The sequence below is a fragment of the Saccopteryx leptura genome, chromosome 10 (genome assembly GCF_036850995.1).
Source record: "Saccopteryx leptura isolate mSacLep1 chromosome 10, mSacLep1_pri_phased_curated, whole genome shotgun sequence".
Lineage (NCBI taxonomy): Eukaryota > Metazoa > Chordata > Mammalia > Chiroptera > Emballonuridae > Saccopteryx > Saccopteryx leptura.
In genome coordinates this window covers 50740745-50768450 of record NC_089512.1, presented here as the reverse complement: position 1 = coordinate 50768450, position 27706 = coordinate 50740745, and the positions used below count along the sequence as shown (strand labels likewise).

The 27706-nt window shown below is 40.6% G+C and overlaps 1 protein-coding gene and 1 pseudogene across 5 annotated transcripts in view; one reads left to right on the top strand and one right to left on the bottom strand.

Moving 5' to 3' along the window:
• FANCD2 (FA complementation group D2) overlaps window positions 1-27706 on the top strand; it is an 84381-nt gene that overhangs the window by 28951 nt on the left and 27724 nt on the right. For all 5 annotated transcript variants that reach the window (XM_066351784.1, XM_066351783.1, XM_066351782.1 and 2 more), the window contains 18 exons: window positions 2173-2316; window positions 5324-5458; window positions 7268-7399; window positions 8520-8630; window positions 10015-10124; window positions 10927-10981; window positions 11612-11731; window positions 12616-12689; window positions 12991-13137; window positions 14901-15001; window positions 15416-15531; window positions 18033-18141; window positions 19781-19891; window positions 20149-20261; window positions 22749-22889; window positions 24927-25043; window positions 25808-25936; window positions 26074-26192. In XM_066351784.1, the coding sequence (XP_066207881.1) occupies window positions 2173-2316; window positions 5324-5458; window positions 7268-7399; window positions 8520-8630; window positions 10015-10124; window positions 10927-10981; window positions 11612-11731; window positions 12616-12689; window positions 12991-13137; window positions 14901-15001; window positions 15416-15531; window positions 18033-18141; window positions 19781-19891; window positions 20149-20261; window positions 22749-22889; window positions 24927-25043; window positions 25808-25936; window positions 26074-26192 (2084 nt within the window). The remainder of the gene's footprint in view (window positions 1-2172; window positions 2317-5323; window positions 5459-7267; window positions 7400-8519; window positions 8631-10014; window positions 10125-10926; window positions 10982-11611; window positions 11732-12615; window positions 12690-12990; window positions 13138-14900; window positions 15002-15415; window positions 15532-18032; window positions 18142-19780; window positions 19892-20148; window positions 20262-22748; window positions 22890-24926; window positions 25044-25807; window positions 25937-26073; window positions 26193-27706) is intronic.
• LOC136382484 (metallothionein-1A-like) overlaps window positions 20412-27706 on the bottom strand; it is a 269363-nt pseudogene continuing 262068 nt past the window's right edge.

The window sequence follows — 27706 nt, the reverse complement described above, 5'->3', positions numbered from 1 at the left end:
CTTTATCAAAAATTATTTGACTATATATATGTGGTTTTATTTCTGGGTTCTATTCTGTTCCATTGGTCTGAGTGTCTATTTTTCTGCCAATACCATGCTGATTGTCGTGGCCCTTAATATAGTTTGAAGTCAGGTACTGTAATGCCCCCAGCTTCATTCTTTTCCTTTAGGATTGCTTTGGCTATTTGGGGTTTTTTATAGTTCCATATAAATCTGATGATTTTTTGCCCCATTTCTTTAAAAAATGTCATTGGAATTTTGATGGGAATTGCATTAAATTTGTATATTGCTTTGGGTAATATGGCCATTTTGATTATATTTATTCTTCCTAACCAAGAACAAGGAATTCCAGACAAATCTTTAATAAAAAAAATAACGTTAAAAATATAAAACATTCTCATATATTACAATCCATTCATTTCCTACCGCTCATGTTCATGATTGTGGGTGGCTGGAGCCAATCTCAGCTGTCCTCCGGGACAATACCAAATTTTTATTGGATAATGCATAAGGTACACGGGTCATTGTATGGCTCTCATGGAATTACATTTTAAAATATGTGGCGTTCATTGGCTCTCTCAGCCAAAAAGGTTCCCGACCTCTGTGACACACCAATGTTCTGAGTTCCATTCCTGGTCAGGGCACATATAAGAAGCCACTAATATAAATAACTGAGACAATAAATTGATCTTGCTATCTTTCTCTTTCTCTCCCCCCCCCTCTCTTCCTCTCCCCCTTTCTTTCTCTAAAATTAATAAATTAAAAATGCATATTATTTTACTATGATTATCATCTTGTAGGTTTCCTTTCTTTTTTTTAAAGATTTTATTGGCCCTGGCTGGTTGGCATAGTGGTAGAGCATCAGCCGGGCGTACGGATGTCCCATGTTTCTCTCTCTCTCTCTCTCTTCTCCTTCCGTAACCATGGCTTGGTTGGAGAGAGAGACAGTTGGCCCCAGGCAGTGAGGATGGTTCCATGGCCTCTGCCTCAGGTTCTAAGAACTCGGTTGCTGAGCAACAGAGCAACACCCCATATGGGCAGAGCATTGCCCCCTGGTGGGCTTGCTCAGTGGATCCTGGTCAGGGTCCATGTGGAAATCTGTCTCTGCCTCCCCCCTCCTCTCACTGAATAAAAAAAAAAAAAAAAAAAAAAAAAAAGATTATTGATTTTTAGAGCGAGGAGGGGGTGGTGAAGAGTAGGAAGCATCAACTTGTAGTAGTTGCTTCTCTTATGTTCCTTGACCTGGCAAACCCGGGGTTTTGAATTGGTGTCGTCAGCATTCCAGCTCTATCTAGTAGTGTGTCAGGCTTATAGGGTTTTTTTTGTTTTTTCTTTTGTGTGTTTTTTTTAAGTGAGAGGACAGGAGATAGACTCCTGCATGTGCCCCACTGGGATCCACACGGCAACCCCCGTCTGGGGCTGATGTTCAACCAAGCTTTATTAGCACCTAAGCCTGATGTGTTTGACCAACCAAACTATCCTCAACGCTTGGGCAAATGCTCGAACCAATGGAACCACTGGCTGTGGGAGGGGAAGAGGGAGAGTAGGGGGAGAGGGAGGGGAAAAGATGCAGATGATCGCTTCTCCTGTATGCCCTGACCTTGAATTGAACACGGAACATTAATACACCGAACTGGTGCTCTATCCACTGATCCAACTGGCCAGGGACAAGGTTGCTTTTATAAAACATTTTTACATAGTGTCGTGAATGTCTTTGTCAAAATTATAGTCTCATTTTTAATGGCTGTATGATGTTCTGAAAGTGACTGTCATAAATGTATTCAACCTTTTTCATACTGACAGATATTTATAGTCTCCAACTTTTTACAAAGTAATTTTCCTAATATTGGAAATATATACTGAAGTTGGCAAGTGGTTTAATTTTTTCTTTAGTAAATGTGAAGATATTTAAAATTACTTCTGTAATAATGTCACTTTCATTTATATTCCAGTGCTTTCTTAAAAAATACCAGTTATTAATAGTTGTAGCACTTTATTTCACTGAGAAATATTTCTGGGTTTTGTGGAAATGTAAGTGATACTCCCAAGGGTATGTTGAACAAATGAGTGTCACACACTCTGTGTTTTAATAGAAAGAAGTTGAGAGCTGCTATTTCGTTGTATATTGATTTATTAAGAACTATTTTCCTGTTGTATATTTATTGAAAATAGACTTTTGACCTGGTGATGCTTCTCATCATCTATAGCACCAATACTCAGACCAAGAAGTACATTGAAAGGGTGCTAAGAAATAAGATTCGATCAGACTGCTTTCAAGAACAGCTGCTACATAGTACATTTTACATTCATTACTTGGTAAGTGTGAGAGCCTCAGACAACATTACTGTGAAAGATACAGAGAGGTCATTTTAACCTTTCCTACTTAGTGTAGGAATCTTGATAACATAACCGTTGCTAAGTGTTGATCCTTGATAGGAAGCTCAGTATATTTCAAAGCCTAGTATGATTAATACTTACCTTGATGGACACATTATGATGTTAATAAAACCAACCTATGATTATTTTTCATCTTTTTAGTAAAAGGTCACAAAAGTCGTTTATGTTGAGCTTATTAGAGTTAATTCTTTTTTTTTTTTTTTTACAGAGACAGAGAGAGTCAGAGTGAGGGATAGACAGGGACAGACAGACAGGAACAGAGAGATGAGAAGCATCAATCATTAGTTTTTCGTTGCGCGTTGCAACACCTTAGTTGTTCTTTGATTGCTTTCTCATATGTGTCTTGACTGTGGGACTACAGTGGATCGAGTAACTCCTTGCTTGAGCCAGTGACCTTGGGTCTAAGCTGGTGAGCTTTTTTCTCAAACCAGATGAGCCCGCGCTCAAGCTGGTGACCTTGGGGTTTCGAACCTGGGTCCTCAGCATCCCAGTCTGACGCTCTATCCACTGCGCCACCGCCTGGTCAGGCTTAATTCTTTTTTTTATAGGAAGTATTTTAATTCTGGTTTTCTAATTATATATTTATATAACTTGATTTAAAATTTATTTTTAATTGTATTTATTTTAGAGAGGTGGGGGGAGAGAGAGTCAGAGAGAAGGGCGGGGAGAGGAGCGGGAAGCATCAACTCCCATATGTGCTTTGACCAGGCAAGCTCAGGGTTTTGAACTGGCAGAAACCTCAGCATTCCAGGTAGATACTTTATCTGCTATGCTGCCACAGGTCAGGCTATGTAACTTGATTTTTAACTTAAAATGGAAGGCTTTACAGCTCCCATCCAAAATTTCATTTTGATTTCAGCTCATTATTCAAGCTGATTGAGACTTTTGAATCTTAATTTGCATTAATCATTTAGTTGTCTAGCTCTGTTTATCTGAAACTTGACAAACTTGCCTTGTATATCTGTCCTGAGTAGCTTTTTAAAACTCTGACCTGCCCTGGCCTGATGGCATGGTTGGTTAGGACATTGTCCTGATATGCAAAGGTTGTGGTTTCAATTCTGGTCAGGGCACATACAGGAACAGATCAATGTTTCTGTATCTTTCCCTTTCTCTCTCTCTAAAATAAATAAAAATAAATTTTAAAAAAAAGAACCCTGACCATATCAGAACCAGAGGAATACTGATAGAGACAAAATTATGCATCTATTGAACCATTAGTATTTAGTCATTCAACACTGTGACCTTAGGTGATCATTCCTGTTAAAATAGAAACCATTTGAATTAGGATTGTGTAAGGTAAGAATGGTATTTTCAGGTGAATATTTAAGATATTAATGGTAGCCTGACCAGGCGGTGGCGCAGTGGATAGAGCGTCGGACTGGGATGCAGAGGACCCAGGTTCGAGACCCTGAGCTCACCAACTTGAGCGTGGGCTCATCTGGTTTGAGCAAGAGCTCACCAGCTTGAACCCAAGGTCGCTGGCTCGAGCAAGGGGTTACTCAGTCTGCTGAAGGCCCACGGTCAAGGCACATATGAGAGAGCAATCAATGAACAACTAAGGTGTTGCAAGGCGCAATGAAAGACTGATGATTGATGCTTCTCATCTCTCTCTGTTCCTGTCTGTCTGTCCCTGTCTATCCCTCTCTCTGACTCATTCTGTCTCTGTAAAAAATAAAAATAAATAAATTAATTAAAAAAAAGATATTAATGGTATATACCTTCTTAGAAAACTGGTGGTCAGTGGTTTGGGGCTTGACTTAGGAACTAATGAAAATATGTAGTTGGATCTTTTCTTAGTTTTTTTTTTCTTTTTTGGCAAGAGAGAGACAGAGAGATACAGACAGACAGGAAAGGAGAGAGATAAGAAGCATCAACTCATAGTTGCATCACTTTAGCTGTTCATTGATTGCTTTCTCAAATGTGCCTTAACTGGGGGGCTTCAGCTGAACCAGTGACCCCTTTCTCAAGCCAGTGATCTTGGGTTCAAGCCAGCGACCATGGGATCATGTCTATGATCCCATGCTTAAGTTGGTAGCCCTACACTCAAGTTGGATGAGCCTGTGCTTAAGCCAGTGACCTTGAGGTTTCGAACCAGGGTTCTCAGCATCCCAGGTCGATGCTCTATCCACTGTGCCACCACCTGTTCAGGCTGTGTTAGATCTTAAGGTTTTATATTTAGAAATGAATTTAATGTTTGTAATTTTTTTTTTTTATGAGAGGAGGGGAGATAGGAAGGCAAACTCCTGCATGCACCCTGGCCAGGATCCACCTGGCAACCACATCATGGGCTGATGCTCCAGTACTGAGCTTTTTTTAGTGCCTGAGCCTATGCTTCAATGGAGCTATCCTCAGCACCTGAGGTCATGCTCAAACCAATGGAGCCACTGCTGCAGGAGGGGAAGAGGAAGAGAGAGACAGAGAGAGAGAAGAGGGAGAGGGAGGTGTGGAAAAGCAAATGGTCGCTTTTCCTATGTGCCCTAACAGGGAATCAAACCTGAAATTTCCATATGCCAGGCCAATGCTCTATCTACTGAGCCACCAGCAGAGGCCATTATTTCTAATAGTAATAAAGGCAGAGCAGGCCTAGTGTATCACTGGGGAGGCAATATGATTGAGTGAGGAAATTGGGATTTAGAATATATAGATTCTAGCCCCAAATTTGTCAGATATGAACAATACTATTAGGCTTGTAATTTAACTTCTTTGAGCTTCAAGGTCAATTCTTATTTATATGTTGAATCTCATTGATCTGGGGAGAAAATTTAGCATGATGAAGGATTATTCTGAGTGAAACAAAGATTAAGGTTTCTTTAGTTAAAATGAGAGTAGGCTAGAGCTCTCACATTCCAAGAGGGTTAGCAACTCTTGGTGTTCTAGTAACTAAGTTTCTCCCACAGCTTTTTTCTCTCTCCTCTTTCCCCTCAAGGTTCTTAAGGATGTTTGTCCTTCCATTCTGTCGCTGGCTCAGAATTTGCTGCACTCCCTAGACCAGAGTATAATTTTGTTTGGCAGCTTCCTGTACAAATATGCATTTAAGTTTTTTGACACCTACTGCCAGCAGGTATGTTGAAATATTTATTTTGGAAAGGGGGGAACAGGGAAAAGGGAAGAAATGCAATTCTAGGTGACTTGCATATGATCTGATGTTTATTTCTTGTTGGTTGGAGGCATTGAAGTAGAAAGAGCTCTGAACTGGGAGTTGGGAAATTAGTTCTAGTCCTATTCTTGATAAAAGGAAAAGGTTGGACTGGAGGATCAAACTATGTTTTGAGCTCTAAAATTCTCTGAGTCTAAAATGAAGATTCAGATCCAGTGTGCTTTGAATAAACTATGGCTTAAAGGGCTGGAGTTATCAAGAAGTTTTCATAGTATAGGAATTGCAGTCTTAAAATGTAACTACAGGCCTGGCTGGTTGACTCAGCAGTAGAGGGTCTGCCTGGTGTGTGGAAGTCCCAGATTCAATTCCAGGCCAGGGTACACGGGAGAAGCAACCATCTGCTTCATTACCTCTCCCCCTTCTCTTTCTCTCTCTTCCGCTCCCACAGCCATGGCTCAAAAGGTTTGAGCAAGTTGGCCCCAGGTGCTGAGGATGGCTCCATAGCCTCACCTCTGGTGCTAAAGTAGCTCGGTTGCTGAGCAGCAGAACAGTGACCCCAGATGGACAGAGCATCCCCCTATAGGGGGCTTGCCAGATAGATCTTAACCCCAGTCGGGGCACATGTGGGAGTCTGTCTGTCTGCTTCCCTGCCTCTCACTTAATAATAAAAAATAAAAAATAAATTAGCTGCAAATATTTAACTACCAGTTGATCCTGGAGTTGCCTAGGAAAAAATGTGGCAAAAAACAAATGGAGGAGAAAGCCTGAGGGCTTAACGCATGAACATGAGACACAAAACTTAACAGCACCTATCCAAGGAGGGAGAGCTGTACTTGTAGGAAATGATTGTGAAAACAAATAACAGTGTCTTATTCTGTTTTTGTTATATATATTATACCTATTATCAGCAATGTTAAAACACATTTGTATGGAACTTTTAAAAATGAAGACAAAAGTGTTAAGTATTTAAAGCAGGGCAATAAATTCAGCTGGCATGAGCTAGCTATTGCAGTTGAGGAAGCCATGTAACTCGGTATGGAACAGCAGGATAAAGAAAAGGGAGGATGGCATCTAAGACTTTTTTTGGAACCATCTTATTGTCTTAAAAACATTATCATGACACGTTTGCTTGAAACACATAAGTTTAACAGATAAAAACTTTAGCTCCTCGAATACTACCTTTTCAGTAAATTTCAATAAATTAAATACAACTACAACTTAAAGGGTAATGTTTAATCATATGAGAAAGAAAGACAACACCACTGAGAAAAATCAAAAGGGTTTATTTCAGAGATTTATAACCTTTTTCATCTCATGGCATGCATAAACTAATTACTAGAATTTTATGGCAAGTCAAAAAATATTTTTTTGCCCCTCTTAAAAAAAAATAGGTATGTAGTTGTATTGGCTGTTGTCATTTTTTTACTTGACATTCTAAGGGAAAAGAGGTCAATGTCTCTGATTAAATAGTCAGTTATTGCATGCTTTGAAAATTCTTGTGGCGCACCAGATGAAAAGTGCTGGTTTATATAGTGTTCACTATCTAAGTTAATTATGGGAAATGACTGGATGGTAGTGTAGCTAGATTTGGCATAATCCTAAACCTCCTGAATCTAACATTAATGAAAACTAGATAATAAAATTAGAGCATAGGATAGAGTGGGTTGAGATTTTAACCAAGTTGAGATTGGAATGACCTCAAGACTTGAACCCCTTTAAGATGGTCGTACCTTATTTTTGCTTCACACTGCCCATTGACTCTTCTCTGTATAGGAGGTGATTGCTGCCTTAGTGACCCATGTCTGCAGTGGGAATGAAGCTGAAGTTGATATTGCATTGGATGTGCTCCTAGACTTGGTAGTTCTAAACCTGTCTGCTATGAGGCTAAATGCTGTCTTTGTGAAGGTACCTAGTCCCTCAGTTGACATATATTAAATCATTTTTCTTTCTTGTGTATATTGAGAGATAGCCACTATTTGTTAGCAACATTTATTTCGTACTTGAAATATTAAGCACTATAATTGGTAGGAGGGAGTAAATAGAAGGTGAGGTAACGGGCAAAAAGAAAAAAAAATAACTTGTCTATCTATTATGTGTTAATTCATTCAACAAATACTTTTTTATGCTTAACTATGTACCAGGCTCTACTCTGAGTTTGTGGATACAAAAGTCAGTCCTTGCTTTTGATGATAGAAAATAAGACATATGATGAATTCTCTAATAAAGAGAAAATGATACATCAGAACAGGAATAATTTGGGAAACTGAGTCTTCAAAGAGGACATAACATTTGAGTGATTTTTGAAGGATGGGAATAATTGAATAAGGAGAAGTGCGTGTAGGCAGAAGACAGTTTGAACAGAAGCAAACTGGCACCCAAGTCCATGGTGTGCCTGAGAAACGACAAGTAAGACTAGCATAGTTGGCAAATAGGATATGTGCTGAGAGGTGGTGGGGGTGAGGCTGGAAAGACGTAGGACAGGGCCAGATTATGAAGGGTCCCAAAACCCGTTCTAAAAGTTTCAACTTTATCTTAAAGACAATAAGGAACTATTTTAGGTTTCTAACAGGGAGTTGATATAATTAAGTCTGAGCTTTGAAAGATAATTGGGTAGGTCATGTTATCTCCACATTGGGGATAAGAAAGCTAAGGCTTTGCCCAAGGTAAAAAAGTAAGTACCGGTAGTTCCTATGACTCCTTCAGAATGAATAAATAATATATGAAGGAGAAGCTGAAAAGGGATTATATGATATGGAATAAGGTCAAAGGCATAACTTTTAGCAGAGTATTGCTTTCATTAAGAAAAAGGAAAAGGTAGAGAAAAAGAATAGGAAGAATAAGGAGGTATGTTAGTATGACTAAGCAGAATGTCAACCCCCTGGGCTCTTAGCATAGCTTTAGAGAACCTGAGCTTTCGAGGAACAGATCTGTGTATGCCTCTTATAAGGATTGAATTTTTTTTTTTAATTCAAAAGGAAAAAGAAGTTAGTTGCTAAGCATATCACTGACATATTTTTCTTCTCAGGGCATTTTAGATTATCTGGATAAATTGTCCCCTCGGCAAATACGAAAACTCTTCTATATTCTCAGCACACTGGCATTTAGCAAACAGCATGAAGGCAGCAGTCACATCCAGGTAAGAGGCAGTGCGTTGAGAAAGAATTTTAAGCCTTTTTAATTGAAATGTGCTGAAAGAAATCACTCCAGTGTGTGCAGTAGTAGAAATAGAGTACAGCCCTGGCTTGGCAGCTCAGGGTTCGATCCCAGGTCAGGGCACATACAAGAATCAACCAATCAATGCATAACTAAATGGAACAACAAATTGAAGTTCCTCTCTTTCTCTTCCTTCCTCTTTCCCTAAAATCAATAAATAAAAAATTTTAAAAGAGAGAAATATAGCCTGACCTGTGGTGGCACTGTGTATAGAGCGTTGACTTGGAATGCTAAGGTTGCTGGTTTGAAACCCTGGGCTTTCCTGGTCAAGGCACATATGAGAAGCAGCTACTATAAGTTGATGCTTCCTGTACTATCCCCCTTTTTTTCTCTCTCTCTCTTACCTCTCCCTCCCTCTCCTCTGTCTCCCCTCTCTAAAATCAATAAAATCTTAAAAAAAAAAAAAGAGCCTGACCAGGTGGTGGTACAGTAGCTAAAGTGTCAACCTGAGATGTTGAGGACCCAGGTTCGAAACCCTGAGGTCACCAGCTTGAGTGCAGGCTTATCTGGCTTGAGCATGGAGTCGCTGACTTGAGTTTGGGATCATAGACATGACCCCATGGTTGCTGGCTTTAGCAAGGGGTCACTGGCTCGGCTGGAGCCCCCTACCTCCACCCCCAGGCAAGGCACATATGAGAAAGCAATCAATGAACAACTTTTTTTTTTAAGACTGTTTTTATTCATTTGAGAAAGAGGTATGTGTCTTGACCAGGCAAGCCCAGGGTTATGAACTGGCAATTTCAGCATTCCAGGTCTGTACTTTATCCACTGCACCACCACCTGGTCAGGCAAATGTTCATATCTCTGTGAGTGATATCGTTATCATAACAATAGTAAGTCTTCTAATTCATTAACATGGGATATCTTTGCATTTATTTAGTAGTTCTTTAATTTCTTTCAGCAATATTCTGTAGTTTTTATATAGAAGTCTTTGTCTTGATTAAATTTATTCCTAAGTATTTTTTCTATTGCATTATTTTAGTTGAGCAGTAAACATTATGATAATTTACATATGCTTACCAAGCTACGATCCAACAGTAACAATAATAATTATTATTATTGAATGTCTACTGTGTGTCAGGAATTGTTCTAGGAATTTTCATAGTCTGTCTCTGATCCTTTCAAAACCTTTCCTATTTTATAAATAAAAAAACTGCGACTCAGAGAGAGTAAATGACTTGCCAAAGGCCACACAGCGAATGATAGAACACTTGTTATTCTAAGTTCTTTGGCTCCGATATCTGTAGGCTCTTTTGCTGTACCAGTTTCAGCATCTTGTTCTTTCCTGTATCGTTGTCTACTTGCAGGATGACATGCATCTGGTGGTACGGAAACAGTTGTCTAGTACAATATTCAAATACAAACTCATTGGTATTATTGGTGCTGTCACCATGGCTGGCATCATGGCAGCAGACAGGTATGCATGGAAATTCTGACTTCTGTGGCTCAAGGTCAGTTAATCAAGTTGCTGCTTTAAGAAATAAAGTATTACATGGTATAGATGTCATTGTAATGGTAGACATTAAAACCAGAACAAGAAAAATGAACAAATGTTAGTTGCTATTTTTCCATGTTTCCTTACAATCTTAATGTATATATCATACATAACTTTATAGAATTGTGATCATAGCCATTACAATCTAATGAATAAAAACTAGGGACTGCCAAGAAATAGTGTTCTAGAAATTTTTCTACAGAAGGGGAGCTCTGATTCTCCTGGGATGCATTTTTCTGTATCTGCTCTGTATAGGCACTACACAATATAGGGTTCTTCATTGCTGTTATTCCCGTCTGGGGCATCATCTTTGAAACAAGTAAAGTCTTCCTATGGATTTTTTCTCCTTTTCACTTTGATTCCACAGTTGTAGCATCTAAGAAACATTTGAGTCTTTCCTTCTCTGTGCCTTTATATTCTCACATATGTAAAAAAGATAATAGTATTTACTTTATAGAGTTATTGAGAGTATTAAAGAGTTAGAACAATGCTTAGTGTTAGCACTTATGATTATTACTAGTTTTAGTGTGCCCTTAAAAAAAAAAATCTGAGTTAGCAATTGTTTTGCTCAAATCTACATTTTGTATAACCTAATTAAATACTCTGTGCCTTCATGCACGTTTATCTCCACCCCATCCCAGGGAAAGCGAGATTCTTAAATTTAATTGCCAGTTGTTATAAAATATTATAAAAGTGAAGCTAAAATTTCTTAATTTTGAAATAGATCTTCAAGTTTGACCCAAGGGAAAGCAGACTTAACTAATGAACAGTACACACAGGTGAGTTTTTATAATGTAGTTGGATGTGTTTATGAGTAATTGAGGAATTAATTCTGGTCACTATCAGTTTATCAAAAAGTGTGCTTCTTTTTTCGAAATATATTTTCTAGAACTGATAATTTTTATGATTTATACCACTCTTATGGCACTTAGAATCTATTGACTTGTGTTGCATTTCTTACCGTATCTGTCTAATCTCCCTAATTTAATTAAATTGTAAGATCCTAGAGAGCAAGAAAGATGGCTATGTTTGAAGAACAGCAGATTGACCAGAGCATAGTCAATGTGTAATTGGAGAGTTGGAAAGAAAGCTATTTCAGAGATAGAAAACAGGGCATTGGATTTAAATAAAAACAGAGGTAGTCCTTACGGGTTTCTTAACCTAGAAATGACATAATCCAAGCTTTGCTTTAGAAAAATTAATCTGGCTGCATGTGTCTGATGGGTTGGAATAGAGATGAAATTGGAAAGAGACAAACTGGTTCAGAGGCTCAAGAAAACCTTAGGTGAGAGGGAATAAGACCTTTGCCAGTGAAATTGGAAAGAAAAAACTCTATAATGAGGTGAATGGTTTTAGGGAAGCATTGGCAGCCCAAGAGGTAAACCATTCTTTCTCTTTGGCTGCTCCAGGTGACCTCCTTGTTGCAGTTGGTTCATTCTTGCAGTAAGCAGTCTCCTCAGGCTTCTGTACTGTATTATGATGAATTTGCAAATATGATTCAAGGAGCAAAGCTGGCTCCAAAAGCCCTGGTAAGGCCAAGTATCTTTTCTTAAACGAAGCATGAGGGATCCTTTACTACATATTCTTCAACCCCTTTCTCTGTGTGCTGCAAAAATAGGTTATTCTTTAAGCTTTCCCATATTCTAGGTGAGAAGGGCTGATCTGATTTACCCTGTCCCAGGCCTCTCAGAGGCCTCCTTCACATCATAGTAAGGATGAGGTATTGATAATGTTCATGATATTGTTGATAACAACCATTTATTCTATGCCAGACACTATGTTAAGCATTTTTCATACATTATGTTTTTTCTACTTCATAATAATGAGGTATGTATTATTATTATTGTCTTTTTAGATCAGCAGTTCTCAACCTGTGGGTCGTGACCCACAGGTTGAGAACCGCTGTTTTAGATATAAGGAAACTGAGGCTTAGAAAAGTCAAAAGTTTGGCCCTGGTGGATTGGATCAGTGGTAGAGTTCTGGCCTGGCGTGTGGATGTCCTGGGTTCAGTTCCTGGTCAGGGTACACAGGAAAAGCGACCATCTGCTTCTCCCCCCTTCCTTCTCTTTCTCTCTCCCCCCCGCATAGCGCCCCCAATCCCCACCTCCCACAGCCATGGCTCGATTGGCTCTACGAGTTGGCTTTCAGACTGAGGATGGCTCCATGCCTCAGCCTCAAGCACTAAAAAAAAAAAAAAGGTTCCAGTTGCAATGGAGCAACAGCCCCAGATGGGCAAAACATCGCCCCCTACTGGTCTTGCTGGGTGGGTGGATCCCAGTCAGGGCACATGCGGGGAATCTGTCTCTGCCTCCCCACCTCTCACTAGAAAAAAGAAAGGTCAGTAGTTTTTCTAGGTCTCCACAGCAAGTACAACCTGGGCTACCCAGCATTATTTGTTTTTGTTTCCTTGAAGGAATGGGTTGGGCAAACCATCTTTAATGATTTCCAAGATGCCTTTGTGGTGGACTTGTGTGCTGTTCCAAAAGAGTAAGTACTGTTTACTCACTGACTTGATTGTATTGCTAAAGAAATTACATATATCGACAGCTGGTACAGACATCAGAATGCTCTTAACCTCAGCCAAATCTGGCCCATTCCCATAGCTTCTTTCATCCCAAACCCAGCACCCCCAGCTCCAGAATTGCAAAAAGGTTCCCCACTTATTATTTCTCCTGCTTCTCTTTTCTCCTTATAATACAGAAATAGGAGACTGATTTGTTCTAGTGATTTCCCCTATAGGTTTACATACCCTTGAGGTGGGGCTTTACATCCTGGCTTCTCTCCACAGTGACTATCAATTTCCTGTGAAAGCTCTCTATGGACTAGAAGAATACAATAGTCAGGATGGGATCGCCATCAACCTCATGCCACTGTTGTTCTCTCAGGATTTTGCAGAAGTTGAGGGTAGAATGGCTTCACAGGAACCAGACCACAAGTTAGTACACTTTTTCTTTTCTAAAACCTCTGCTAAAGTTTTGAATGTTCACAGGGAATTCCACAGTTCTTGAAATCTGTGGGAACAATTGAAAAGAGTTTCTCCCAAGACAGGTGATATTTGGATGGGTTAGTGAGAATGGATCTGAATCCTTTTTTTTCTTCTTGGACCTTTTCATTGTAATTTTCATTGCCTCATGTTAGCCAGCTTGTCTCTATGAGGCTGTTTTTGTTTCTGTCTCTTTTTCGCTCCCATAGACATTGTTGTCTACCTTTGCCATTCTCACTCGCTCTTTCCTAACACAAGGGTATTAGGAAATACCCTTCTACTCACTTCTGCCTTCCTCCAGTTCAGCTCATTATTTATTTGCTGAGCATCCATTAAGATCCTTGTCATATGTTCCACTTTTGGGGGGGGGGCAGAGAAAGAGAGAGAGACAGAGAGAGGGACAGATAGGGACAGACCGGAAGGGAGATGAGAAGCATCAATTCTTCATTGCAGCCAGAGGTGGATTAAGGTTGGTTGAGGCCCCAGGTGCAAAAGAAAATATTGGGCCCCTTAATAAAAAGAGAGAGACAGGGAAAATAAAAATACATGTTAACCATATTTTTAAAAATAAAAAATATTGCCCTGGCCGGTTGGCTCAGCGGTAGAGCGTCGGCCTGGCGTGCGGGGGACCCTGGTTCGATTCCCGGCCAGGGCACATAGGAGAAGCGCCCATTTGCTTCTCCACCCCCCCCTTCCTCTCTGTCTCTCTCTTCCCCTCCCGCAGCCAAGGCTCCATTGGAGCAAAGATGGCCCGGGCACTGGGGATGGCTCCTTGGCCTCTGCCCCAGGCGCTAGAGTGGCTCTGGTTGCGGCAGAGCGACGCCCCGGAGGGGCAGAGCATCGCCCCCTGGTGGGCAGAGCATCGCCCCTGGTGGGCGTGCCGGGTGGATCCCGGTCAGGCGCATGCGGGAGTCTGTCTGACTGTCTCTCCCCGTTTCCAGCTTCAGAAAAATACAAAAAAATATATATATATATTATGTACTATTAATGTTAAAATAGCACATATGAAACCAATCTTGGTGTCATTAGAAAAAAGTGTAAAATTGGGGTTTTGTGGGGCTCTTCAGAAGTCAGGGCCCAGGGAATATGCCTGGTGTGCCTGCCGTTAAATCCGCCTCTGGTTGCAACTCTTTGTTGTAGCTCCTTAGTTGGTCATTGATTGCTTTCTCATATGTGCCTTGACTGGTGGTAGGGGGTTTACAGCAGAGCGAGTGACCCCTTGCTCAAGCCAGAGACCTTTGGGCTCAAACCAGCAACCATGGGGTCATGTCTGTGATCCCACATTCAAGCCAGCAACACTGTGCTCAAGCCAGTGACCTTGAGGGTTTTTTTGTTTTGTTTTTTATATATATATAAATATATATATTTATTGATTTCAGAGAGACAGGAAGGGACAGAGAGGGAGACAGACAGACAGACAGAAACATAGATCTGTTTCTGTATGTACCCTGACCGGGGATTGAACTGGCAACCTTTACATTTTGGACAAATGTTCCAACCAACGGAGCCATCTAGCCAAGGCAACCTTGAGGTTTTGAACCTGGGTCCTCTGCATCCCAGTCCGACACTCTATTCCCTGTTCTACTGCCTGGTCAGGCTCATATGTTCCACATTTATTTTGGGAAGAACTCCTTTAATTATAAAGTTGGGCTTCCTGTAAATATGGACTAATAGGCCTATAAAGCATTGTCTAGAAATGGATTTTTCCTTCCCAGATTGGTATCTCCGTTGTGCCTGGCTCCCTGTTTCCGGTTACTGCGACATTGTGTGGAGAGACAACATAATGGAAACTTGGAGGAGATTGATGGTTTGTTAGGTATAGAACAAAGTTATCAGATCCTTTCCTCTCTGTAACCTTTCTTTGATAAACTTAGAGTTGTGGTAGACCAGTACATGGTATGTGGGGGAGGAATTTTCTAACTTTACAAAAGTAGTATAGCAATAGAGTTCCCAAGACAAAATAATGCATATAGAATCCCAACATGTTAACAAATAAATTGTTATCATAATTCTATATTGCTTTCTGGTCCTTATCTGTATAATTGTTGCAAAGACTTCTTAATATATTTGTTGACTGCTGCATAACTGGAATTATTTTGAGACTTATCAAAGCTTAATCTTCACATACAAGTTAAAGGGGAAACTACATAGAAGGAGAGTTTGCTCTAGCAGAAGCACCCAGGTTCTGTTGACCTGAACGAAAGGGAGTCAACAATCTCTCCTCTTTCAGATTGTCCTATATTGCTCACTGACCTGGAGCCTGGAGGGAGGCAGGAGTCCATGTCTGTTAAAGAACATTCATTCATGTGTTCACTCATACATCTTACTCTCAACTGGTTCCGAGAGGTGAGTGGAATTACTAGAACATTTTGCCTATTACCCATAGTTTCTCTCAAAAGGAAACTTTTCTTGGTTCCCACAAGACTCCCTGAAATGTCTCTACCACACATTAACCCCTGTGTACTTCTCTCACTATTATGTCCCACCTCTTCCTAATTATATGTACCTTCTGATGTTGCCAAATAAAAACACTAGGATTCACTTAATGTTGCCCATGCTTTACTACCTCAAACCCTTCTTACAGTATTTTTACTTCTGGCTGGAATACTTTACCATCTCTACTATGAAAATACTGTTCATCTTTGATTAAGTACACACCTAGTATGTTTTACACTTCCTTTCTCATATAATAGTTCTGAGACTGTTTATTTACTTGAATTATCTCTTCTTCTCAAAATTATGACATATAATATCCTCTTTTTACATATTGCATGTAATGTGTCATTAAAATTTATCAAACACCCTACAATGCCAAATGCTGGGCTAATTTCTTTCTTTACACTATTTACAGGTGATTCATACAACAATTACATTCCCATTTTATTTTTTTTTTATTACTTTTTTTTCCAAAATATTTTATTTTATTGATTTTAGAGAGGGAGAGAGAAGAACATTGATCTGTTCCTATATGTACCCTGACTGGGGATCAAACTGTCAACCTCTGTGCTTCTAGACGAAGCTCTAACCAACTGAGCTCTCTGGCCAGGGCTGCATTCCCATTTTATAGTTAAAGATATAAAAGCTCAGAAAGTTAGAGCAGTGGTTCTCAAACTATTTGAAATCGGGGCACATTTAAAATCCTACAAATAATTGTAGGTGCACTATATACAAATTTCTGAGAAATATGTTATAATAGTTAAGTCAAATATTAAAGAAAGAAATATAAAGTCCAAGCGTGCTTTTATGGTAATTAAATGAAATAAATATGGAAAAATTAAATTTATTCTCACATTAATAAACATTTTTATGTTATATTTTTTGAGGTATGCTTGTTAGAATTCGTAAAAAAAGGGGTTAAAAAATTTAAAAAAGGACAAAAAAGTTATTTTTTATATATTTAGATACATTCATAGTAAGATTTAGTAAATACGGCAGATCCCGATGCAAATATGTTAAATAAGTTTTTTCATTCTTGTGTTTATGAAAAACAGCCTGATGTGTCCTAGTGATTTCTTCAATGTTTGGGCATATATTTGAAAGGCAAACTCTCATTTCCTCATCAATACATTGAAGAATTCCTCTCTCTTTACTCCTAATTGTGTTGACTGCAGAAAGCCCCCACCATACATATCATCTTAATTTTACACCAAACAAAGGATAGAAGAAACTTGCCACCAGTCTTTCCGGGAAATATGGGGGGTAGTGTAACCAATCCAACACCACAGCTTACCAGCCTTTTGCAATCTAATCAGGCAAATGAGGTGGAGAGTTGGGTATACTGTCAGCTTACAGCAAATTCCCCATACCTCTGTCCCCCAAAAATCTAAACTCCAAAAACCCTGTTGGTTTTTGGTCCCCAACAGGCACATATTTCTCTGGAATACCATAGGGCACACCTGGAAATCTTCTAGGATACACCAGTGCACCCTGTTGCACACTTAGAAAACCACTGGGTTAGAGACTTGACCAAGTTCACACAACTAGTAAATAGTGGAATAAGACTTGTTTCACCAATGTGTGTACTCTTCAGCCACTGTGCTATTCAACCTTGTCATTTACCTTGTAATGAATAGAACTAGGATTAAAAGGCAGATTTGCACCTGACAAGGTGGTGGCACACTGGATAGAGCATTGACTGGGACACAGAGGACCCAGGTTCGAAATCCCTAGGTCTCCAGCTTGAGCGGGGGCTTATCTGGCTTGAGCGCTGGGTTGCTGGCTTAAGCCTAAGGTCGCTGGCTTGAGCAAAGGGTCACTCGCTCTGTTGTAGGCCTCCCCCCTACACCATCCCCCCACCCCCGTCAAGGCACATATGAGAAAGCAATCAATGAACAACTAAGGTGCCGCAACGAAGGATTGACGCTTATTTCTCTCCCTTCCTGCCTGTCTTTCTCTTTCTCTGTGTCTCTGTCTCTCTCACTAAAAAAAAATAATAATAATAGATTTCCTGTTTTGGCCCAAGGCTTTTTCCTCTACAGCACTTTGCTGAGAACACTTTATAGACTAAACTCAAAGATCCTGCCGTTGAAGAGCATCTTTTGGCTCTAGATGAACAAGGTTAAAATCTGAACAGTTCATCCTGACCAAGTAGCTTAGTTGGTTGGAGCGTCATCCCAATATGCCAAGGTTTTAGGTTTGATCCCATTCAGGCCATATACAGGGATCAACCAATGAATGCATGAATGAGTAGAACAACAAATCTCTCTCTTTCTCTCCCTCCCTCCTCTCTTCCCCCTCCCTTTCTTTTCCCTTCCCTCTCCCTTTTTCTCTCTCTAAAATCAATAAATAAACATTTTTTTAAAATTTGAACAGTTCAAGGAATAAGAATATAATTTGTATTTTTGCAGGTTGTAAATGCCTTTTGCCAGCAAACATTACCTGAGATGAAGGGGAAGGTGCTCACCCGGTTAAAGCACATTGTAGAACTACAGAGAATCCTGGAAAAGTACTTGTCAGGTAAGGGAAGTATCCTGGTAGCCCTATTCAGACAGTAGCAGAAGATAAAGAATTTAGCTTTTAAGCCAGGCTCAAAGATAGCAATGAATGTGTCTATTTTCCTCCCATTGATATTTATCTCCAAGAGCTCTTGCTGCTTAAAAAAATATAAAACAGCCCTGGCCGGTTGGCTCAGCGGTAGAGCGTCGGCCTGGCGCGCGGGGGACCCGGGTTCAATTCCCGGGCACATAGGAGAAGTGCCCATTTGCTTCTCCACACCCCCCCCTCCTTCCTCTCTGTCTCTCTCTTCCCCTCCCGCAGCCAAGGCTCCATTGGAGCAAAGATGGCCGGGCGCTGGGGATGGCTCCTTGGCCTCTGCCCCAGGCGCTAGAGTGGCTCTGGTCGCGGCAGAGCAACGCCCCGGAGGGGCAGAGCATCGCCCCCTGGTGGGCAGAGCATCGCCCCTGGTGGGCGTGCCGGGTGGATCCCAGTCGGGCGCATGCGGGAGTCTGCCTGACTGTCTCTCCCCGTTTCCAGCTTCAGAAAAATACAAAAAAATAAAAATAAAACATTGGTTGGATTTTTGTAAAGTTACTTTGCTTCTTTGGAGGTCAAATGCACAGTGCCCTTTGATTTCCTAAACATAGTTTATGAACCAGGAGTAAAGCTGAAGGCTCTTAATACCTTCTGACCATTATGTAAACTTGTCCTTTTAAAGTGCTAGCTTGATTCTCTGAGGAAAACATAGAGTTTCTCTCAAGTGCTCAGCTAAATAATTGTGTGTGAAACCAACTGTTGTGTGACCAAATATTATTAATATCTTTAGATTATAAGCTAGTTTATTTTAGTCTTTATTTGCCTGTCTAATTTATATTATTATTTAGAATGGTTTTAAGTTAATCAATCAATTAATATGATATTACTAAAAGTTATCTTTGGCCATTTTCTTATGCCAAAACAGTTAAGGTCAGATGACTTGAATGCATCTTTTTAATTTATTTTTAAAGATTTATTTATGTATGTATGCATGTATTTTTAATGAGAGAGGTATAGACAGACAGGGACAGACAGCCAGGAAGGGAGAGAGATGAGAAGCATCAGTTCTTTACTGCAGCACCTTAGTTGTTCATTGATTGCTTTCTCATATGTGCCTTGATCGGGGGCTCCAGCCAAGGCAGTGATCCGTGCTCAAGCCAGTGACCTTGGGCTTCAAGCCAGCGACCATGGGGCCATGTCTATGATCCTGCTCTCAAGTCGGCAACCTCGGTGTTTTGAACCTGGGTCCTTAGCATCCCACACTCTTATCCACTGTGCCACCGCCTGGTCAGGCTAAAGATTTTTTTATTGATTGATTTGAGAGAGAAGAGCGAGACAGAGAAAGGGGGGAAGGAGCAGGAAGCATCAACTCATAGTAGTTGCTTCTTGTATGTGCCTTGACCGGGCTAACCCAGGGTTTCGAACTGATGACCTCAGCATTCCAGGTTAAGGTTCTAACAATGTACCACCATAGGTCAAGCCTGAGTGCATCTTATATGAAGTTAGTCATGCTTGGTAGTTCTAGAAACTAGGTTTTAGCCAATTGGGTGATTAGCATTCCCAGTCTAACAGTGGAATATGGTTGTTATATACTGAGCTTCTGCCTGCTTGCTATCTATTTCAGGCATGCCAGACTGTATTCCTCTCCTTGCAACCTTTCATTTGGAAACTTTAGATGTAATGTCTCATACCAGTACTGCTGTTTCAGCAAAAGTAAAAAAACAAGAAATGACAGGTATGTTCTTATATCTTATTCTGTGTCCCTATATGGGCTGCATTGAATTGACCTATGAGGTGTTACATGCATCAAAGCATCAGTAATTGGAGAGATTATATAATTGAACCCTTTCTTTGGCATGGTTATAAATAAACTATAGTTTGGGGTTATAAAATTACTTCCTCTGTCTCTAGGTAGTTGTTTCCTAAAGGCAGTGATATCTAGCAAACATGATTGTTAATTCCTTGAGTCACTTTTCTCTTTTTGAAACATAGGAGGAAGGAAACGAAAAGCAGGAGGCAACAAAACATCCTCCCATGACACACTTTCAAAGGAGGATGGTTCAGAATGCGATCCTACACCATCTAATAGAGGCCAGTTGGAAAAGGTATTGGAATGATGCATATCCATGAAGGTGTGTGACAGCCCAGTGAGAATAACAGAGGGCACCTTTATTGTCTGCATTTTACAGAGAAAAATTAGGAAAGGAGAGGCACATAAACTTTTGTAGGCCTTACTGTCCCTGTCAGTAGCAGAGTTTACATCAGACTCCAAGTTCTTATCACTACCACACACTGTTTTTCTAATTATTTTCTTTAATGTTTTACTCCTTTTTTTGCACCCTAGCAGTACTTTGAATTCTCTCTTGTAGTAGTTATCAGATTCTGTCTTTTGCCTGACCAGGTGGTGGCACAGTGGATAGAGTGCTGGCCTGGGACACTGAGGATCCAGGTTTGAAATCCCAAGGTCTCCGGCTTGAGCACAGGCTCACCAGCTTGAGTGCAGGGTTGCCGGCTTAAGCATGGGATCATGGATATGACCCCAAGGTCGCTGGCTTGAGCAAGGGGTCACTGGCTCAGCTGGAGTCCCCACGTAAAGGCACATATGAGAAAGTAATCAATGGATAACTGAGACACTGCAACTATGAGTTGATGCTTCTCATTTCTCTCCCTTCCTGTCTTTTTGTCCCTGTCTGTTCCTCCTTCTCTCTCTCTCTCTCTTTCTCGCTTTAAAAAAAAATTTGTCTCCAGTGTAGTTGTAGATACACTTATTTTAGCTTCTTTCTCCTGTCAGTCCCAGATTATCAGATTCTTGATGACTCAAGATAACATTGAATGCTTCATACAGTTTCTGGTACTTAATAAACAGTTTTCTTTTATTGATTGAATGATTTTTATTGATTTTAATTTATTGTGTTTACATAGATTTTAGTGTCTCCCCGAATGCATCCCCCTCCGTATTAGTTGTTTTCTTTTCTTATAATTCTGTACCACTCACAAAATGGGTTTCATATGTTTGTGATACTGCCTGAACCACATGGATCCCAATTATTTCTGTTTTATAGCTACTGTTTATTGAATATTTATTACGTATGAGTCCTCTAAAAACCCAATATTAATTTTGTTCTTTGTTTTTTGTTTGTTATTTTTTCAGCAAGAGAGATAGGGATAGAGAGGGAGAAGGACAGTAGGGACAGACAGGCAGGAAGGGAGAGAGATGAGAAGCATCAATTTTTTGTTGCAGAACCTTAATTGTTCATTGATTGCTGTCTCATATGTGCCTTGATCAGGGGCTACAGCAGAGTGATGACCCCTTGCTCAAGCCAGCGACCTTGGGCTTCAAACCAGCAACCTTTGGGCTCATGCCAGCAACCATGGGGTAATGTCTACAATCCCCCTCTCAAGCCAGAGACCCCATGCTCAAGTTGGTGAGCCCGTGCTCAAGCCGGCAACCTCCGGAATTTGAAATTGGGTTGTCTGCATCCCAGTTTGACACTCTATCTACTGTGCCACTGCCTGGTCAGGCAGTAGTATGGACATTTTAACAATATTAATTCTTCCAACCCATAAACACAAAATATCTTTCCACTAATTTGTGTCTTAATTTCTTTCCTCAGTTTTTGGTTTACAGGTCTTTTTTTTTTTCCCCCAGTTACAGTTGACATACACTATTAGTTTTAGGTGTACAAAATAGTAGTTAGACATTCATGTACCTTATGAAGTGATCACCCCAATAAGTCTATACCTGTTTGACACCATGCATAGTTATTACAATATTTTTGACTATATTTCTATGCTGTACCTTATATCTTTGTGACTATTTTTATAACAGGCAGTTTGTACTTCTTAATTTCTTTTACCTTTTTCACCCAACTCCCCCACCACCCATCTGGCGGCCATCAGTTTTAAGAAGCCAAATCTTTCTGGCCCCAAAGCTCGTAGTGTTCTGTACCACACCATAATACCTTGATTTGTCTAATTCATCCCGAAGTAGAAAACAACCAAGAACCTCAATCTGTGACCTATATCCCAATATTAAAGTATGTGCTCTGTCTCAGGAATATTTGGGGACTTTGGAGAAAGAAAATTGGTGATACTATAAAAATATAACTTTTTGCACAAGATGAATGCGTAATTGTACTTCATAATCTTCATTAAAAATTAAGCTAAATAGGCCCTGGCCGGTTGGCTCAGTGGTAGAGCGTCGGCCTGGCGTGCGGGGGACCCGGGTTCAATTCCCGGCCAGGGCACATAGGAGAAGTGCCCATTTGCTTCTCCACCCCCCCCCCTTCCTCTCTGTCTCTCTCTTCCCCTCCCACAGCCAAGGCTCCATTGGAGCAAAGATGGCCCAGGCGCTGGGGATGGCTCCTTGGCCTCTGCCCCAGGCGCTAGAGTGGCTCTGGTTGCGGCAGAGCGACGCCCCGGAGGGGCAGAGCATCGCCCCTGGTGGGCGTGCCGGGTGGATCCCGGTCAGGCGCATGCGGGAGTCTGTCTGACTGTCTCTCCCCGTTTCCAGCTTCAGAAAAATACAAAAAAAAAAAAATTAAGCTAAATAATCCTTATTTATTCTGTTGGTTGTTGCTACTTTCCCCTAGGAGTTCAAAGGGAAAGAAGAAAAGACAGTGTCACTACAAGATTACCACTTTCTATTCCGAGAGCTGGATATGGAGGTTTTCTCTATTTTGCATTGTGGGCTTGTGACCAAGTTCATCTTTGATACTGAAATGCACCCTAAAGTAAGTGACAGTGATGAGATCTCAGAACTTAATCTTTCAGAATGTGCCTCAGCTTTGTTTTTTTGTTTGTTTGTTTGTTTTTTAAGAGAAGGGGAAGGGTGGAGAAGCAGATGACTGCCTCTCCTGTGTACCCTGACCAGGAATCGAACCCGGGACGTCCAAACGCCGGGCCGACACTCTACTGCTGAGCCAACTGGCCAGGGCCTCAGCTTTGTTCTTATCTCAAAAAGAACATCATGACATTGAGAGAAGTTGGACTCTGGCTTTCAAAACCTTTATGTGTGAAAGTAATGATGAATAATCATCTTTGTCATCTTGATATTATAAGTGTATGTTTTTTATAGTGTGTTAGACATTATAAAAGATTGTGCTAGCCTGACGTGTGGTGGCGTGGTGGATGAAGCATCAACCTAGAACACTGAGGTCACTGGTTAAAACCCTGGACTTGCCTGGTCAAGGCACATATGAGAAGCAACTATGAGTTGATGCTTCCATCTCTTCCTCTGCTGCCTTTCTCTCTCTCTCCTCTCTCTAAAAATCAATAAATAAAATCTTTTAAAGCAACAACAAAATTGGCCCTGGCCGGTTGGCTCAGTGGTAGAGCGTTGGCCTAGCGTGCAGGAGTCCCGGGTTCGATTTCCGGCCAGGGCACACAGGAGAGGCGCCCGTCTGCTTTTCCACCCCTCCCTCTCTACTTCCTCTCTGTCTCTCTCTTCCCCTCCCACAGCCGAGGCTCCATTGGAGCAAAGATGGCCCAGGCACTGAGGATGGCTCTGTGGCCTCTGCCTCAGGCGCTAGAATGGCTCTGGATGCAACAGAGCAATGCCCCAGAGGGGCAGAGCATCGCCCCCTGGTGGGCATGCTGGGTGGATCCCGGTCGGGCGCATGCAGGAGTCTGTCTGACTGCCTCCCGTTTCCAGCTTCGGAAAAATGCAAAAAAAAATAATAATAATAATAAAATAAAAGCAACAACAAAATCATGTAAACGTGGTGGTCCTTACCTTAGTTACTAATAATAAGCTGTTTAGATTACTTTTGTCAAGTAGCACAGCACTGTTCTGGTTTGTTGAGGTCAGTGCTGTTTTCACTTTTTCGTGGCATTTGTTTAGCATCCATGAGATGCTTATCAAGACATTTTGTGTTTGCCAGTAATCTAGACATTGGCACTTCAGTAGTATGTACAGCATGATGCTTACCTTCAAATAGTTCATAATCTAATGAAGGAAGGAGGCAGAACTATAGCAGTACATGCCATATTGATGGTCTGAACCAAATTTCAATGAAACTGAAGAGAGAATGGACATGTTTCACAGAAAAACTAACTTTTGATAGGGGATTTCACCAGAGAGTAAAAGTTCTTCAGGTTAAAAAATTGAGGAATAGCTTTGATTTTTACCATAGATTTTTACAAAAATGTAAGCCCCTTCAAAACAGACACAGTATCTTTTTTTTTTTTTTAATCTTCCTACATCATGTGTACTTAGAGATTCACCCTGGCTGTATACTGAGTGAACAGTTTGAAGTAATAGTGTATTTGGCCCATTCTGTTTCTGATAGTGTTTCTGATATACATTCTGTTTCTGATACTTATAGGGATACTGACCAAAGTTAACAGTGACAAAATATTAAGGGGAAATAAATATGATAGGATTATTTAATGAGCAGAGAAAAGGGAAATTCCCTTGAATTAGTCATTTTTTTATCTCAAGGTGCTTAGGAAATGTACCTCAGGTCCACAGCTGGAAGGATACACAGAGGCATTTATTTCTAGAGAAAAAGTATATCTTCCAAAACTATACTACCTGCTAAAATTTTACTTTAATAATTTGAAATTTTGTTTTACATTAGAAATGCTTGATTTTTTTTGGTTTATTGACATAGCGCAACAGCCATTTATTTATATGAGGTGGGGGAAATTTCCTCCTTTTTAAATAATGGTCAGATTCTTCACCCATTGGGAAGACAAAACATAAAATGTACTCCCCAAAATAGATGGCTGAGGCATGCTTAGTAGTCTTTTTTTATTCCTTGTGACAGGCTACAGAAATTGTACAACTTCAGCCCCCTGAACTGCTTTTCTTGCTGGAAGATCTCTCCCACAAGGTTGAGAACATGCTGACACCTTCTGTTGCCAGGAGAGTCCTCTTCCTCAAGGTCAGTATAGGCAGAATCCCAGCCCCTGGCCTTAGTGGTATCTGGAAAGAAGCAGGTCTTAGTAGTGAATAAGTTGGTACTTTTTCTGGCATTGTGTTTGGATCACTGGGTAGTATGGTGACAGCCTCATTGCCAGACTGTATTTACCTTGCTTTAGAAAAGAACTCTGAAACAGAGAAAAAAACAACAAAAAACACCCTAAATAGGAAATGTATTTCTAAATGCCCCAAGCATTCCTGAATCCTGTTCTGTCCTTGGGTTTTGGTTTTGACAGCCTCCCAAACTAAGTTCATGCCCAAGCTTCAGTGTAATAATTAATTGTCTAGAGAAGGCCAGAACTTTTTTTTGCATAAATGTGCCATAGCATATGGTGAAGCAGTTGGATGATGCAAACAATAAAATGTGAAAGTTTTAGGTATAAACATTTAAAAATTAACACATTTAGTTCCTTGAGTCTTTCTTGTTTGTACTCACTATTTGCTCTACATTCTTATCATCCTAAATGATCTATTTCTGTGTGAGCTTTCTTGTAAGTAATTTGTGGATCTATACTTCTCAAATACTGGTCATACTCTGCATAAGCCAGTAGCTTTGTTATTTGATTAAGGAGCAAGATCCCTCTGTCAGAATAGTCTTAGACAAGCACTTAATTTGTCTATCTACCCCTACATGGTGGCATAGGTTTAACTAAATCCCACAGTGAACTTTTAATATCAGAGAAGCTATCTAGCGTATTTTCCCCAGTAACTCTGAATTTATTATAGAGTAAAGGAAGCCAGAATATTGGATTGTCAAATCTACAGCAGAGATCCAGCCAAGAAGTTGCTCGTTGTATTGTTCAACTGCTGACCCCAATGTGTAATCATCTGGAGAACATTAACAACTACTTTCAGGTTAGAAGCTTATCTTATTATTACAGAGACACAGAAATCACTAAGTTAACAAGAACCTTCATTTTTGGCTAAGAAATGTTGAGGGAAATGAGGACAATTGCTGAAGCAATTATCCTAAAAGCTTATTTTCTTTTTAGTGCTTATCTGTTGAGAATCACAGTATAATTGGTGGACCAGGAATGCAAGTTCAGGAGTACCACCTGATGTCTTCCTGCTATCAGAGGCTACTGCAGATTTTTCATGGACTTTTTGCTTGGTGAGTACGTGGCAGGTACAGTAGGCAGAAATAATTCAGTATGTTCTTGCTTTTACTTGACAGTCACCAAGAAACTGAGGTATAAAAAAGAAGGAAAAGGCTCCAAAAGTCTTATGTAACTATGGTGCTTATTTTTTGGAGTGTTTTTGTCTGTATCATTTCATTTGATCTTGTACCCTCTGTGTCTTATGGACTTGCTATTATTAACTCATTTGGAAATTAGGTGACTTAAAAAAAATTAGGTGACCTGCTATTGGCTAGCCTCTAACAAATCTAGCCATCTGATTCTTACCTGAGTTTGCTGGGGCAAGCTTTTTTGTATTAACAATGGAGAAATTGTTACTTAAGAAGTTGTTATCAAACAGCCTGACCAGGCCATGGTGCAGTGGATAGAGGATTGGACTGGGATGTGGAGGGCCCACGTTTGAAACCCCAAGGTCACCTGTTTGAGCGCGGGCTCATCTGGTTTGAGGAAGGCTCACTGGCTTGAGCCCAAGGTCGCTGGCTTGAACAAGGCGTCACTCGGTCTGCTGTACCCTCTTACCCCGGTCAAGGTACATATGAAAAAGCAATCAATGAACAACTAAGGTGCCACAACAAAGAATTGATGCTTTTCATCTCTCTCCCTTCCTGTCTGTCTGTCCCTATCTGTCTATCTCTGTCTCTGTCACACACACACACAAAAGAAGTTGTTGTTAAACAAATTCTGGATAAATTCCAGATTATGTGGTAAAGAACTGAGCACAGTTGGAGCTGGGGTATTTGTGGGTGCCTTCATGGAAACAGTGCGACTTCATCGGGCCCCTGAAGGGTAGATGGCCTTTGAGGAAGTAAAGGAAGGGCCTGGAAAGCACAGCATGGATGAAAGCAGAGATGAAGGAAATGTGTTCCTTAAATTTTATGTTTCCTGGGCAATCTCACTCAAGCTTGAATTTGTGCTAAAATTTGTCTTCTGAGCTGCAGGCATTTATATCCAACTGCCTATGTAACACCCTCTTAAGATGTGTTTTTGACACCTCAGACTCACCACATCTAAAACGAAGTGTATCATCCTTATCACCACTCCTTCAGCTTTGCCTAGCTAGGTAAATGACATCACCAGCTATCGGAACCAGAAACCAGGAATTACTCTTTTTCCCTTCCTCTACTGTCTGCCTTTTCACTCTCCCACATCTTTTCACAAAATCCTGTTGATTTTTGCCTTCTATATAGCCATCTCTTTCTTCCCTGTTTCCAGACTTCCAACATCTCTCACCTGGACTAGATTAGTTTCATATTTGGTCTCTGCCTCCAGTTGCCATCCCTTCGTCCATTCTTTACACAGCAGAGTGACCTTCCTAACACAAACTCAGTCTTATCCTATCCCAACTTTGGTTTCTGATTGCTCTTAGATATTTCTTGAGTTCAAAACGTTTTACCTAGCTTCTGAGAACTTAAATGAGAGACGGGAGGCAGAGACAGACTCCCACATGTGCCCAGACTGGGACTCACCTGGCAGGCCCACTAGGGGGTGA